At 34.2% G+C, this 16,415-nt stretch overlaps 1 protein-coding gene across 7 annotated transcripts in view; it reads right to left on the bottom strand.

Moving 5' to 3' along the window:
• Window positions 1-16,415, bottom strand: part of LOC138696941 (proteasome inhibitor PI31 subunit-like) — a 70,257-nt gene that overhangs the window by 15,236 nt on the left and 38,606 nt on the right. For 4 of the 7 annotated variants that reach the window (XR_011331498.1, XR_011331497.1, XR_011331494.1 and 1 more), the window contains one exon: window positions 15,115-15,261. The exons of 2 other annotated variants lie outside the window; for them this stretch is intronic. Coding sequence is in view for 1 of the 5 variants with exons in the window: in XM_069822452.1 (XP_069678553.1) it covers window positions 15,183-15,261 (79 nt within the window). In the remaining 4 variants the exon portion in view is untranslated. Of the gene's footprint in view, window positions 1-15,021; window positions 15,262-16,415 lie in introns of those variants that run through there. One more of the 7 variants, XM_069822452.1, reaches the window with a different exon arrangement.

Raw genomic sequence — 16,415 nt, 5'->3', positions numbered from 1 at the left:
CTGTTTCTTGGTGTATTTCTAGCTTCAGCCATTTTTTTTTTTAATATAGAGACAACTTGGCTATTTATAGTACCTCACTCTCAAATAAAAAGTGGAAGAAATTGGTATCTCTTAGGGTACGTACACGTTGGAACAACGATAAACGATAAATGAAGCAGCGATGCTATATTAGAGAGAATTGAAGCAGGCATTGTCATTGAGGTGTGCATATTGGAGTAACGATAAAAGCGACGAAAAAAAAATTTCATTTTCTTCGCTCTTGTCGTTCATATGATCTCTGATTAAGATAATATTCATCTGTATAATTACCAGTGGTTATCAATATATCCGAATATTAATCGATTTATCATTATTTCGGCGTATTAAAGTAATTATTGTACATATTGGCAAATTGATCAGTTGTGTATTTATTCGTCATATGTTATGTGATCACAAGAACCAATCACAACACAACGAATTTATACTATCTTTGGGATGAGAAACGGGTTTAATTTTGTACTAGTTCATCAATTAATTAATTTTTAAAGAGTACTTTTTGCAAAATATATTAACTGCTTGAACTGAGTGACACTCTGCCCATACTCATCCTTTAAAGAAGAAACAATTATAATTTATCTAAGAATTATCCTGCCTTGGGTAGAGAATCAAATTCATTGCTATTGATTATATACTTTGGTTCTGAGATTTCTGTTCTAGGATCAATTGTGATGACACTGCACTATGAAGAAGAAGAGTTGAGATGACAGGCAAAGATTGCTTCTTACAGCTACAACAAACATAAGTTATCTTACTTATTCTGGGTTTGATGAAGTTTCATACCTGCAACTCTCCTTCTGCTCACTTTCAAAACGAATTGGGTAATAACTATAAATGACGGGAAAAGCAACTTTGTGAGCTTCCAGGTAGTTGACAACTTGCCTCACTCAGTTTGTCATCATTTCATTGAAGAAAACCTGACCAGGTTGTCTATTACGTCTGAAATAACTCTACTTCTCTATTTCCGATGAAGTTTCATAAATGCAGATCTGCTCGTAATCACTGTCAGGACCCATTTTGTTTATTACGTCCGAAACAACTTCATCTCATTAACAGTACTAATTTTGTATCATTTCCATTTGCCTACATATACAATCCAAACCAGCAGAATGATTTGATTCAAAACAGTTTGTAATTTGCAGTGATTTACCACTAGGAGATGGATGATGATAAAATACCATTATTTTTCGATTGTTAAAGATGCCCTTAATACAAGGATTCGTTTTATGATGTAACAAAACAAAATATGCATTTTGTTATACACTCTTTTAACTTACAATCACTGATGAGTTGTTAAGTTACTGAACAAATAATTACTTCATTGTGTTAATATAATAATAATTCAATCTTCCTCAACTTGGTGAGGTTGCCAAAGACAAAGAATGTTAAACAGTAACATTTAAAATGACATTAAAAATGTCTTACAAGAAATTTGTTTACAAGGAACTAAAATTTGCAGTAGATAATATTTCACATAATGAAAATTTATTAAAAAAAAAAATACAGATAAAAAAATAGACAGAAAATTCAACTGTAATTTGAATTGAAATACAAATGTCGCCGTAAAATCTGCAGAGAACCCTTCAAAGCTATCATTGAAATTTCCTTAATTGTTGTTGTTGGGACTCCAAATTTATGACAGAATGACACAAATTGTTTTGTTATGGTTCCTCTAGCACCCACCATTAATCCGATGACTTCTATATCCCTGAGTTTATATGATGTTTTGTAATAAGGGGTAGTGGGTTCATAAATTCTCCTTTTCTCTAGATTAACATCCTCAGGTTGATTCTGATGCATCTCGAATCTGATGGTCGGATCCAGAATATAACTTTTTGTCTCTCCAGGTTTAAATGTTATAACATCAATAAGCGGATGACTTCCAGTATCTATTCCATGGACTTCTTCATAGGTAGTGTAGCCACTGGACTTAATGCATATTGCGATTACAGACCTGATCTTGTGATGTCTGCTGTTACGAAGAGTTTCGCCAAATGGGCATGAACCCAAGACATGAGCCAAAGTTTCAATCTCACTGTGGCATCGCGTACAGTGGTTATTGTCTTGAGTTCTGCCTGGAACAGCGCGTACAGGAGCAACATTACCGGTCATCTTCAGCGCATCTCTCCACTCGGAGCTAGAAAGGCCTGTATGATGTCTGACCCAACTGTTTGAGAGAGTGAAGTCTTGATATAAGCTGAGTCTTTTACCTTTTTGTGGTAGCTGACATTTATTAAATTCTTCAAATCGCAAAATTTTCATGAGTTTCCTTGAGTCACTTAGACCTCTTTTGTTCTTAATGGTGTCTGGGGAGATCAAATTGTTATCCAAAGGTAACATGCCGAGGTTAGTTTTCAGTTCACTCTTTAAATCTCTTGTGTCGGCAATATACTGATTATCCGATCTCATCAAAACAGTAGCGGCTCACCGTAAAAGAAATAGGTGAAGTGCTGTTCACATACACAAATGCATGAACAGTTTTACCAATATATGAGTAGGCCTACTATTCGTAAACTACGTACAATTTTAATAGTTCTTGAATACATGCAAACAGGAGAATTAATTTATTTCAGGACTCCCAATTTCTTGCATACCAAGTCAATCCTCCTATATTTTAAAGCAGCAAACCTGTCGATGATGTCTGAGTTTAACTGAGGGTGGACAGTATATTTCTATGCAAACCTACAGGGCTAATGATAAAAGTTCTCCTGTGATGTAGCATTCAGAGTGAAATTTTCAATCTTTTCAAACAGAAAAGCTTCTTTCATTGGAAGAATTTTTTTAAGTTATTTTATACAACGTCCCGTGTCGTGGCGTCGCGGTCTAAGGCATCATGCCTAGGACTCGCGTTACGGAATGTGTGCTGGTTCGAGTCCTTGTGGGAGAAGAAATTTTCTCATGAAATTTCGGCCAGTGTATGGGACCGGTGCCCACCCAGCATCGTGATGCACTTGGGGAGCTCCGGTTGCGAATGCCAGCTATAATGGCTGGGGGTATCATCGTGCTAACCACACGATACCTCCATTCTGGTTGGATGATCGTCCACCTCTGCTTCGGCATGTGGGTGTGAGGCTGGTCGGTCTAGGCCCTTCAGGGGTTGTAGCACCACGGATTATTTATTTTATACAACTTCTCTATTTTCTTATCACTTTATAAAACAAATAACAAATGGAACTGTAGGTCGTCCAGAATTTAAAACATCTTTTTTATCCTCATATTTAAGTCTACAAAACTGCATTTCTAATAAATTACAAAACCGTGTCATTTTCGGGATACAAATTTCGCACTCATTTATCAACATTTTCTATGTATTGGTACCTAAGTATTTCTGTAATAGCATTATAGTGATTAAACATATAATATACACTATGATGTAGGATTAATACACTATGTACACTTATCACTAATATACTCTAAATACATTAAATAATTGTCAATTTATATTAAATCTGTATTTTTCTCTCTTTTTCTCTTTCTTCTTTATTCTTGCTCTTGTGTTGTATTTATTGGTTTGAATTAAGTTACTTACTGTATTTAGTAAACTGTCCTTGTAAATGTTATGTTATATTATTGACTAAGACCACACCATACACGAGCCTGGCTCTTACAGTAGTGGCTAGAAACATTTTTGTTTTATAAATGTAATTTGTACTCACTAGCTAGCTAGTTGAATGAATAAATGAATAAACGAATAAACGAACAAACAAACGAACGAACGAACGAACAAACAAACAAACAAACAAACAAACAAACAAACAAACAAACAAACAAACAAACAAACAAACAAACAAACAAACAAACAAACAAATAAATAAAATAAATAAATACGTACACAATATTAAACTACATGTGTACAGTTACGCGCATGTTTATACTTTCAAATACAAGAGCTGGAACAAAACTGGCAAGCTCATGAGCTGATGGGTGTATTCCTGATAAAATAACATAGAGCCAGCTAATTTACCACTGCCGGGGTGGCTGCTTGGAAACAAGGAATGAGGATACTATTCTCGAGTCAGGTAGTACTTACATACTGTAAAATTTCTCAGCCCTTAAACAATAGCCCCCAGCCTTGGAGACCAGCTTCAACCCTTCTCTATTATTAGTACTGTTAGATCTGCAAACTGTTACTCCACCTACAAGTCTGACAGCTGACCGCCATAACTGAAAGACTCAGAAACGCACTTCACTCACACAATCTTTCTTTAGTGCGTGACGTCATGTTACCATGGAAACCAAGTGCTGTATGAGAATGAGAGCCCAAATAATTTCACCTCTACAGCATTGTAATTTCCAATAGTCATCGCTCGGTGCTCGTAACAGTTGACATTATTCTATTCAGCGGACGGTTACAGGTACTATTTATACAACTAAACACTGTTCATAACGACTGAAAAGAATCGGTAATAACTAGAATTATTAATAGGAGATAAAATTGTGTTTTACACGTAAATAGGTGAAGTGGCACTTCACCTACTTCACCTGAATAACCGCCCCTGCATCAAAAGTTGACAACTCAGGGGCGGCTCGTCCATAAGAGCTGCGGAGCTGCAGCACTCCCTGCTTTGACAGGAAAATAAAAATAATATTTATTGTAATTTGTAGAAAAATTCTTACAGCTTTTATTGGTAAATTGCTTTATATTTCATCTGGCTGGGAATATGTACTATTATCTTATGCATTATCTTTTTACGCGTCGACTGTACTGGAATTGACACTGCATTCAAAGTCGTCCTGGGATCTGCAGGGTGGGACAGATCACAGAGCGTGTGTCTTGCATTGTCAGGGGGTAGAGGGGTGAAGGGAAGCAGAGGGAAACTGCTGCTGTTTAAAACCCATATTTCGCTGCAGTGGCTTGCAGAGCCAGGCTACAAGGGAAGATTTTTCCTCCCCTCCCACACCGCTATTGTAATGCTACGTCTATTCCCTTGAAACTTAATGACAAAATTTGTATTTTCTATTCACATACTTATTGTTGTAGAATCTTATCGAGTTAATATAACGAAATTAATATTCTCTTTTGCCTTTTTATTACGTATATATCCAGCCTCCAGCAGAACCTAATATTTGCCTTAACTCAAAATGATTGCACGAGTATAATCCTTTTGATATAGCACGTAAAATACGAAAGAAACTTCTTTTCCAGTTTTAGAAATTGTTGACCATCAGTATATCTGAGTGTTGCTTTGGTGTGACGTTTTAGTGCCGTAACTTAACCAGTGCAAATGTGCAAGCATGAGTGTGTGTGAATTACAGAATATTAATTTTATTTTTCTCAACTTTCCCTTGTGGAGAAAATTGATGTAATGAAGTGAAATTAAAGAGTCGTTCGTTACCAGACTTAAATCTTACTCAAGCTTCATCCAGCCGAAATAGTGCATATATGTAAGGAAGTATAACAATGAAATTTACGCTGAGCATTTGTGGTTGCCTCCTCTTCGGTGGTGATACTGCATAGACTAGGAGTGGTGTCACAGATTTAGGACATTTGCTCCTAAAAATTAAAAAGCACGAATCTTCGCAATCTCACCTGAAAAATGTTGTTTCGTTGGCTATGTTATGCAACTCATACTGCTGCGCAATTAAGTGAATCGAACAGAACAAACATTCTCAAACATAATCAAGAAGTGAGAAAAAAATCGTGAAATTATTTTAAAAAAAATATTGATTGTATCAAATTTTGTGACTAATATGAACTTCCCTTTAGGGGACATGATGAAAAAAATGATTCAAAGATTCGTGGGTTGCTACAGTTCGTGACTAATCTAAACGAGCCTCTCAAAAATCATTTGGAACATGCAACTGTTTTAAGGTAATTCTAAGACAATTCAGAATGAACTGGTAGATTGCAAGTTGAGTGTCTGCCGATCAGAAATTCAGACTGAAATCGATGATATTATTTTTTTTTTAAGCAAATCATGCCACAGACATCTCCCAACTAAATCAGAAAGTTTTGATTTTTCGGTATGTAGTGCATTTATTTTTGTCCTATACTTATTAGCACGGAAAGGATTTATATGTAAATACATATTTACTTATAAAGCTAATATAATTTATATTTTGCATTATCTTTATGTTTCACAATGTGTAGGGTTGAAAAATCCTACTTTTATTTTCCATATTTTTCCATATTTTAGAGTTTAGTACATATTTTCGTTAATTTCCATATATTTTCCATATTTCATATAAAACAGTCCATATTATATTAGGTTTAACAATAAAACAAAACAAAATTCCATTAACTTTTAAAAATACATTTCAACAATAGAGATTTAAACACATGTTCAGTAATCCCTTTAACATCAGAGTTATTTGAAAATTAGCAGTCCTATCAACAATGGGAAAGTAAGTTACAAAACTGTATTAATTTAATTTAAAATTTTTAACAGACTTCAGTTGTGCAGCTCAACAGTTAAATGCCAGTCAGAGTACACATAGGTTCAGTTTTGTAAATCATACTATAAAGACGGTAAATATGCCAAAAGTACGTCATTCAGTCAATTTAAAATCAAAACTAACAAGTTACATTTCAGAATTTAAAGAAGATGGTTTATCAACTGACAATAAAATATTATTTTGTAATTTGTGTCAGTGTGCAGTATCATCTACACAAAAGTTCCTGGTGCAACAACACATTACAACTAGTAAACATCAGGCCAACAAACAACTAAATTCCAAGCAGAGACAATTGTTTTTAACACAACCAACAACATCGAATGTAAGATCTGAGTTTAACATCGACCTGTGCCGTTCTCTCATCTCTGCTGATATTCCTCTCTACAAACTAAAGAATAAGGTCTTCAGGGAATTCCTTGAAAAATATACTCAACATACAATCCCGGATGAGTCAACACTTAGGAAGACGTATGCTCCATCCATCTACGATGAGACAATACAGAAGATAAGAGATGAAATTAAAGATAGTTCAATTTGGGTTTCCATTGATGAGACTCCCGACAAAGAAGGTAGACTTGTTGGTAATGTAGTTATCGGTTTGTTAAGTGAACAATATTCTGAACGAATTCTTTTACATTGTGATGTTCTAGAAAAGTGCAATAACAAAACTATAGTTAAACTGTTCAACGAAGCTATGGGTATCCTGTGGCCAAAGGGTATTATGTACGATAATGTGTTATTCTTTATTAGCGATGCTGCCCCTTATATGGTCAAAGCTGGACAAGCATTATCTGTTGTATATCCTAAATTGACTCATTTTACTTGTGTGGCGCATGCATTTCATCGTGTGGCAGAAGTGGTCAGAGACAATTTCCCTAAAGTAGATTTGTTGATTTCATCAGTGAAAAAAGTATTTCTCAAAGCTCCCAGTAGAGTTAACGTGTTGAAAGAAATGTACCCTGAAATTCCATTGCCACCAAAGCCAATTTTAACTAGATGGGGTACATGGCTAGAAGCAGTTGAATATTATGCCGAACATATAGACTCTATTAACAATGTTCTCCTTGCATTGGACTCTGAAGATGCAGTCTCAATTGATACTGCGAAAACAGTTACCTGTGACATAAGTGTGAAGAATGACTTAGCTCACATTCAGCATACATTTTCATGCATCATAAAAACGCTCAAAAGTCTCCAAAATAGGCACCTTTCACTATCTGAAAGTTTTGAAATTATAAATAGTACTGTGGAACAACTGAATCGTGGTAGAGGTAAAGTTGCAGATGCAGTAAGAGCTAAGGTGGACACTGTACTTTCAAAAAACCCTGGATATGAAGAACTACAAAAGGTTGTTGCTGTGATGAGTGGTGAATCAACAGTGAAGATTAACTTGGACTTATCCCCAGCAGACATTGTGAAATTGAATTATGTACCAGTTACTTCTTGTGACGTCGAACGCTCTTTTAGTCAGTATAAATCTATCCTCAGAGACAATAGAAGAAGATTCACTTTTCAGCACTTGAAAGAAATGTTTGTAACCTATTGTTATGGTAACAGACAATAAAAATTGTGTTTTGTTGAAACTACATTGGAAGATAAGGTACGTCCATTATATTTTTTGTTTAGTTTGATTAAAATGTACCAATATTTAACGTACATAGTCATTTTTTTATAATTTTAAGTCCATATTTAATTCCATATTTTGGTAAAAATCCATATTTAATTCCATATTTTGGTAAAAATAACTACATATATATTTACATATTTCATATATTTTTAGTCCATATAAATCCGTTCCCTGCTTATTAGTAATGGTGTCAAGAAGTGAAATTTGTATGTACCAAAATCTACTGCAGCTCTCCCAATCCACAAGTTCACGAGCCGCCACTGTGACAACTGTTAATTTGTTGAAGGACTGCCTCCCATGTATTCGAAATAAACCAAGGCCTTTATATTTACTGTCAGAGTAAGTCACTGAATCTGGAGTATCTGTAGGTAAACATAGTATTTCTTTCAATGTTGTGTTCATCATTTTATCTGCATCTTACCTTAATACCTTAAAAACAATATACTTTGCATACTTCCACTCGGTAATGAGTTTTGGAATAATATTCTGGGGAAATTCCACAGACAGTAACAATATATTTCTATTGCAAAAAAGAGTAATTAGCAGGGAACGGATTTATATGGACTAAAAATATATGAAATATGTAAATATATATGTAGTTATTTTTACCAAAATATGGAATTAAATATGGATTTTTACCAAAATATGGAATTAAATATGGACTTAAAATTATAAAAAAATGACTATGTACGTTAAATATTGGTACATTTTAATCAAACTAAACAAAAAATATAATGGACGTACCTTATCTTCCAATGTAGTTTCAACAAAACACAATTTTTATTGTCTGTTACCATAACAATAGGTTACAAACATTTCTTTCAAGTGCTGAAAAGTGAATCTTCTTCTATTGTCTCTGAGGATAGATTTATACTGACTAAAAGAGCGTTCGACGTCACAAGAAGTAACTGGTACATAATTCAATTTCACAATGTCTGCTGGGGATAAGTCCAAGTTAATCTTCACTGTTGATTCACCACTCATCACAGCAACAACCTTTTGTAGTTCTTCATATCCAGGGTTTTTTGAAAGTACAGTGTCCACCTCATTCTAGTGCTGAGGTCATGGAAAGCATGGGGCTCTACCTCCATGCCCCCCAAGTGCCTTCATGGCATGTTACGGGGATACCTTTACCTTTACCTTTTACAGTGTCCACCTTAGCTCTTACTGCATCTGCAACTTTACCTCTACCACGATTCAGTTGTTCCACAGTACTATTTATAATTTCAAAACTTTCAGATAGTGAAAGGTGCCTATTTTGGAGACTTTTGAGCGTTTTTATGATGCATGAAAATGTATGCTGAATGTGAGCTAAGTCATTCTTCACACTTATGTCACAGGTAACTGTTTTCGCAGTATCAATTGAGACTGCATCTTCAGAGTCCAATGCAAGGAGAACATTGTTAATAGAGTCTATATGTTCGGCATAATATTCAACTGCTTCTAGCCATGTACCCCATCTAGTTAAAATTGGCTTTGGTGGCAATGGAATTTCAGGGTACATTTCTTTCAACACGTTAACTCTACTGGGAGCTTTGAGAAATACTTTTTTCACTGATGAAATCAACAAATCTACTTTAGGGAAATTGTCTCTGACCACTTCTGCCACACGATGAAATGCATGCGCCACACAAGTAAAATGAGTCAATTTAGGATATACAACAGATAATGCTTGTCCAGCTTTGACCATATAAGGGGCAGCATCGCTAATAAAGAATAACACATTATCGTACATAATACCCTTTGGCCACAGGATACCCATAGCTTCGTTGAACAGTTTAACTATAGTTTTGTTATTGCACTTTTCTAGAGCATCACAATGTAAAAGAATTCGTTCAGAATATTGTTCACTTAACAAACCGATAACTACATTACCAACAAGTCTACCTTCTTTGTCGGGAGTCTCATCAATGGAAACCCAAATTGAACTATCTTTAATTTCATCTCTTATCTTCTGTATTGTCTCATCGTAGATGGATGGAGCATACGTCTTCCTAAGTGTTGACTCATCCGGGATTGTATGTTGAGTATATTTTTCAAGGAATTCCCTGAAGACCTTATTCTTTAGTTTGTAGAGAGGAATATCAGCAGAGATGAGAGAACGGCACAGGTCGATGTTAAACTCAGATCTTACATTCGATGTTGTTGGTTGTGTTAAAAACAATTGTCTCTGCTTGGAATTTAGTTGTTTGTTGGCCTGATGTTTACTAGTTGTAATGTGTTGTTGCACCAGGAACTTTTGTGTAGATGATACTGCACACTGACACAAATTACAAAATAATATTTTATTATCAGTTGATAAACCATCTTCTTTAAATTCTGAAATGTAACTTGTTAGTTTTGATTTTAAATTGACTGAATGACGTACTTTTGGCATATTTACCGTCTTTATAGTATGATTTACAAAACTGAACCTATGTGTACTCTGACTGGCATTTAACTGTTGAGCTGCACAACTGAAGTCTGTTAAAAATTTTAAATTAAATTAATACAGTTTTGTAACTTACTTTCCCATTGTTGATAGGACTGCTAATTTTCAAATAACTCTGATGTTAAAGGGATTACTGAACATGTGTTTAAATCTCTATTGTTGAAATGTATTTTTAAAAGTTAATGGAATTTTGTTTTGTTTTATTGTTAAACCTAATATAATATGGACTGTTTTATATGAAATATGGAAAATATATGGAAATTAACGAAAATATGTACTAAACTCTAAAATATGGAAAAATATGGAAAATAAAAGTAGGATTTTTCAACCCTACACATTGTGAAACATAAAGATAATGCAAAATATAAATTATATTAGCTTTATAAGTAAATATGTATTTACATATAAATCCTTTCCCTGGTAATTAGAATAATAGTAGGTGCCAAATCTAGGGAATTGTGTAGGACTATTTTCAAAAAACTACAAATAATGCCCATGGCTTGTCAGTATATCTTTTCATTAATAATCTTCCTTGTATGTAATCGTGAAAACTTTGTAACAAATTCAACAGTTCATAGCATAAATACACGTCAAAAAAATGACTTTCATACTCATCGTGCTATCAAAAAGGAGTGCGTTATATGGCAGTAAAAATTTTTAATAGCCTCCCTATCGATATGAAAAATGAAACTCAAAACATAAAATTATTTAGGGCCAAATTAAAGAAGTACCTAATTTCTCACACCTTCTATTCTGTAGGTGAATTCATGACATTCAATAACACTTCATGAAATTGATACTAAAACTTTGTGTTGTACTAGTAGACTATATTGTAAATCTCGTCTGTATATATTTCATCTAGACTGTTACTATAAATTAAGATTTTATAATAATATTAAGTTTTTTTACTTGTTCCATATTCTAGCAGTAAATCAATGTATGAATACCGTGGAATGTTAATAAATACAATACAATACAATATAATCACTTGATCTAACTGTCAACTTTGACTGTGTTATCCAGGTTGTAGAACTGTAACTTGCTATGTAGATCTCCCTTGTAAAAACACATATTCAAATTTCATGTTTATGCTGTCCCTATATCCAGAGATAGTCAAAATTCCAAAATTTTCTGATGCTAGCCCCTTTGTCACCAAATTTTACTCACACGTGCAATGAAAAAACCATTCAAGTTAAGGCAAAGATACATTTCCTAAATATATTAAACAATATTATAACTAGACATCGGATTTATACACAAATGCATATTTAGTTTGTTTTTACTTGTAATATGGAATTAACTTTCGCAATATGTTGTTCTGTTTTTGTATGTGAAATAATTGCTTATTTCAGATGTTGCTGCACATTTCATAATTTTTCCATGCATCAACCATATAATACATGCATTTTTAAATTTCTAATTTTAAAATTAATATTTAAACATGAATGGCAACATAACAAAGTCTTCACTATGGAGGCACCTGTAAGGAGCCTCTCCAAACGCTACTGACAAAATCACGTGATGTTACTGGGAAATAACATTCATATTTACAGTTGGAAGCAGGAGTGTTTGCGAGAACCCTCCAAAGTTAATGCTTACGAAGAAAAAAATTACAGACCTCCCATTACCCCCAGAGCCAATACTTACCTTCTGGTGTATATTGATTGAAGCTATTCTCTCTATTTAGATAATTTCAATGCAGTTAAAGAATTCATTGGTGCGCTAAATGCAACTGAACCTTTGTCAGTTCAACATTAGAAGACTTTCTGATGAATCAAGAACATTTACAAAAATGTCCAGCTTGGAATCATACTGCTACCACTGCCACCGCCACCACTACCACTACCACTTTCACAGAATATTTTAATACCGAATATTTGCAAAGATACTTGCTGTAATCAAGGCACATTTCAGAGTTACAGCTGAAGCCACAAAAAAAAACCGAAAAAAATGTGGTTTGTCTTTACATGAATCTTTATCAATTCTCAAATAGGTTGAGAATAAACTTCAAGGTACTTCTTTAACTTGTGCAGAAAATGTAATCTTCATCTTACGATGTTTTGGTGACATATACACATCCGTTGATGTGACATATCATGGCATGATTGTGACGATAATAGTATTTAAATTCATTAATATGTCACATCAACGGACGTGTATACGTCACCAAAACATCGTAAGATGAAGATTATATTTGTAAAGTTTCTTTCAAGCCATAAGCAGTGCTGACTAGATCAGACGCTATGGACAGTACTCTATAACAGAGTCGCCAGTATGAAAGGATAATTCCAAGCCTTTGGCGTGAGACGAACTCGATAGCTCAGTGGTAGAGCGCCTGACCGGACAACAGGAAGTCGCAGGTTCGATTCCCGCTCGAGGTTGTGAAATTTTTCTTTCATACCATGGCAGAAAAATTAAGTGGTATATTATACGCTGTTTTAGGGAGAAATCCTGACAAAGTGTTTATATTCTGTGGATAAATACAGTATCGTCAAGGTGAAAATGTGCTTCCAGAAGAAATTTCCCCAGAACTAGTAAGTGCTTTCAAATTTTGTTCAATAACATCTGTAGACGTGGAAAGGTCCTTCTCAGCATGCAAACTTGTGTTAAATGATAAACGTCATAAACTTACCACCTCAGCATTTGGAGAAAATTCATTGTGTACTTCAAATCTAATTGCAACGACCAGAATGATGTCTAAGGAAGAATGTACATTGTAAGTACCTAAATGCGTAAGCCTAAAATTAAAACTTCAGTGCACGTTTTCGAAATGACATAGCATATTTTAAAGATTTTGACAGCATAAATGCATGCACATTTTAGTGTATATAAATCCAATATCTAATTAGAACTAGTTAATAAAAACACATTACTCACTCGAACTTCTTCCTAGGACCGTTTTTGTTAACATCATGTATCAGTCACGGCAACATAAAAGAAATCAAAGTCTTAAAATATTTTTGAACTCGACAAAAAAACTCATGCGACACACAAAACTTTATAGGCACCATGGTGCATAGAATTTCTTTGCTCTTGCCTAACAATTTCAGTGCTACAGTAGGATATTCATTTGAGTTGACTTATCTGCTGTGTGTTATTGGGTGTGACATATGCCAGCCGGACAGTTGAATGATTTAATGTTTCTGTCTTTGTGAAACACAGTAAAACCCCATTTTAACATTCTGGTTTTTAAGGAATTCCCGTTTTTAAAGAATGATCTACAGAGTCTGAGCCAAATTACCATAAGAATAATTTAATTAATTCCCACATTTAAGGAAACGCGATTTAAGGAAAATCCCGCTTTCAAGGAATATTTTTCAAGTAGATTTTGTGATGATGAAGTCAGAAATATCGATTTGATTTTCAATAAACAATAGTACCAGCATATTCGATAGCACACCTCAATCGATAGTAATGTGGTGCCATGTGACGACAGTTTTCTGCATCGTTCTTTATGGTCTTGCTTTGCGTTGCTTTCACAGAGTGGTTGCTTTACTTGCTTTGTTCTCGCGAGTTGTGCGGATCCTGTTTCCAAGTTTTTTGTTAGTTTATGCTGTTTACACATTTTTATAATGGCGGCTAAATGGAAAAAATTTACTAACAAACAGAAAGTGAAAATAATAAGGGCTGTCGAGGTTAATCCTCAAATAACACTATTGTATATATGGCAAAAAGGCATGGTTTGCCAATTATTTCATAATGGAGAATATTGAAGAAGAAAGAAGAAATTTTCAGTGCCTAGTTTCAGTGTGGTTCAGGTTTAACCAAACACAAGAAGATTCGTGTTTCACCACTGGAAGAGTTTATAATAATTTAATTAGGCCTACAATTATTATTTACATACATTTCATTATAACATTTTATAACTCTTCAACTGGTGAGGCACAAATATTTTTCCATTTGACTGAACCCAAACCACACCGAAATTAGACACAGAAATTTTAGCGAGTCAGGAACATTACATGAAAAGAAGCAAAACATGAAACACCGGGTTTTAACAGAGCAGAAACAAGACGAGATAGATGAATGATTAAAACATACACAAACAAAATCACTTACAATGTCTTGCTCAAGAGATTGGATTGTCTAAATCTTTAGCATCTGCACGAAATATCACAAAATTGCTTATAGATGAAAACCATATAAAACAACTTCAGTACATCAAGCTTATTTCTAGGAATAAAGGCAGTAGATTAAATTTTTGTAGTTTAATTTTGCTATCAGTTGAAGATAATGAGTGTGTGCGTGCCAAAGGGATCATTTTCAACATTTGCTGTAAATAAGGTAACTGGATAAGTTGCTCTTATAAGTGGCTCAACCTAACACTGTTTGGCAGCAAACAGCAGCGTAGTTATGGTGAACGACTGGAGTGAAAACTGCCAATCAAACAGATACTGTACGGCTGAAAGTGTACCCAATTCTACTATTCACAATGCCTCAGATGGCGCAGTGTTATTGCATCCTGTTTGTTCCAAATTTGCAGTATTAACTGTTCAACTTTTTCTCTCATCCATTAAATAAAATATTCCCCTCAAGTCCCAAGTTACTTTATTCTCGAAATTGGGGTGATAATATATAAAATCAGTCTTATTCTGTATGTATACATTTCAAAAAATCTTCTCACCATTTGTGGACCTGCCACAAAGGACAGAATACTTGGCTGATAATAATCTGCATCAGATGCTCCGAATCTTATTCCTCTGGGATCTCTTTCACATCAATATTTGGAGGACCAAATGGGTCAAAACGAGCACCTGGAGGAATACTTCCCCTGAAAAAAAGTGCCGATATCAGCAGTCTTTTGATATAGTACATATTAGTATTTATTTAACTTCGGAAAACGTATTATGTTCCTTTCACGTGTTAAATTTAACACGTGAAAGACATAATACATTTTCCGAAGTGATGTAGTGTTAAAAGTTGTGTAATCAAGATGTATATTTATTTAACAATGTCAATAAGAGCATTGGAACACAAAAAAACCAGACACAAACTACCTTTCAACTAATGGACACTAAGAAAGCAAAAACATGGGTCACCATGACTTATAATGGGAAAATAAGTAACAAATTAAGTAACTTCTTTAAGAAAGAAAAATGTGGCACACAAAACATGCAATAAGTTAAACATCGTCATTCCGAACAAGCTTGGAGAAAGTAATGCTTATTTGAAAGGTGCAATATATAAACTCAGTTGTGCAAATTCCGAATATTCTGTAATTTAGCTATAATTAGTAATCATTTGTACCCAACAAAATTTTTCTTGTAAATGATTTCCTATGTTTCCTTATCTTAATGTTTTTTTCTTTCTCCCCAAGTGTCACAAAATTGTTTTGTTTACTTATTATTCTTTATGAATTGATTAGTAGGCCGATCTTTCGAACCCTTATTTAGGGCGGCTTTTGTTTATACAAATTATCTCTCCCGCGTAATAGACGCAATTTTTTTTTTTTTATAACAAAAAACTGGGATGCGTCCTTTATGCAAGGAAAAAATTTTGGTGAGAAAAGAAAACCGTGTATTAAAGGTGCGCCAGCTCGAATGCTGAAATAATCGATAGAATACATAATGATGTATGGGCAATGACTAATTCATATATCGATTGCATCGCACCAGTGGCGGCCGGTGAGACATTCTGGTGATGGTGCCAAAAATGAAGAAAGTTTTACGCAAATTACCCTAGTGAAATTAATAATCGCAGTTCACATTTGCATTATATTAAATAAAACACATTAATTAAACCAGATATTTTATCAGGCGTACAGTTAATAATGTATCTAGTAACAGTTACAATAACATTTCCGAAACTAATAACGAAATTTACAGATACAGATAATGCACAACTTTCACAGTATTGTTAGTCAACTATAAATAACTTTTATAACTAGTAAAATTACTGGCAAAAACACACGAGATAAACAATGGC

This window comes from Periplaneta americana, chromosome 3 (assembly GCF_040183065.1).
Source record: "Periplaneta americana isolate PAMFEO1 chromosome 3, P.americana_PAMFEO1_priV1, whole genome shotgun sequence".
NCBI lineage: Eukaryota > Metazoa > Arthropoda > Insecta > Blattodea > Blattidae > Periplaneta > Periplaneta americana.
Note: the sequence above shows the minus strand (reverse complement) of the source record. Positions and strands in the feature narration are given on the sequence as shown.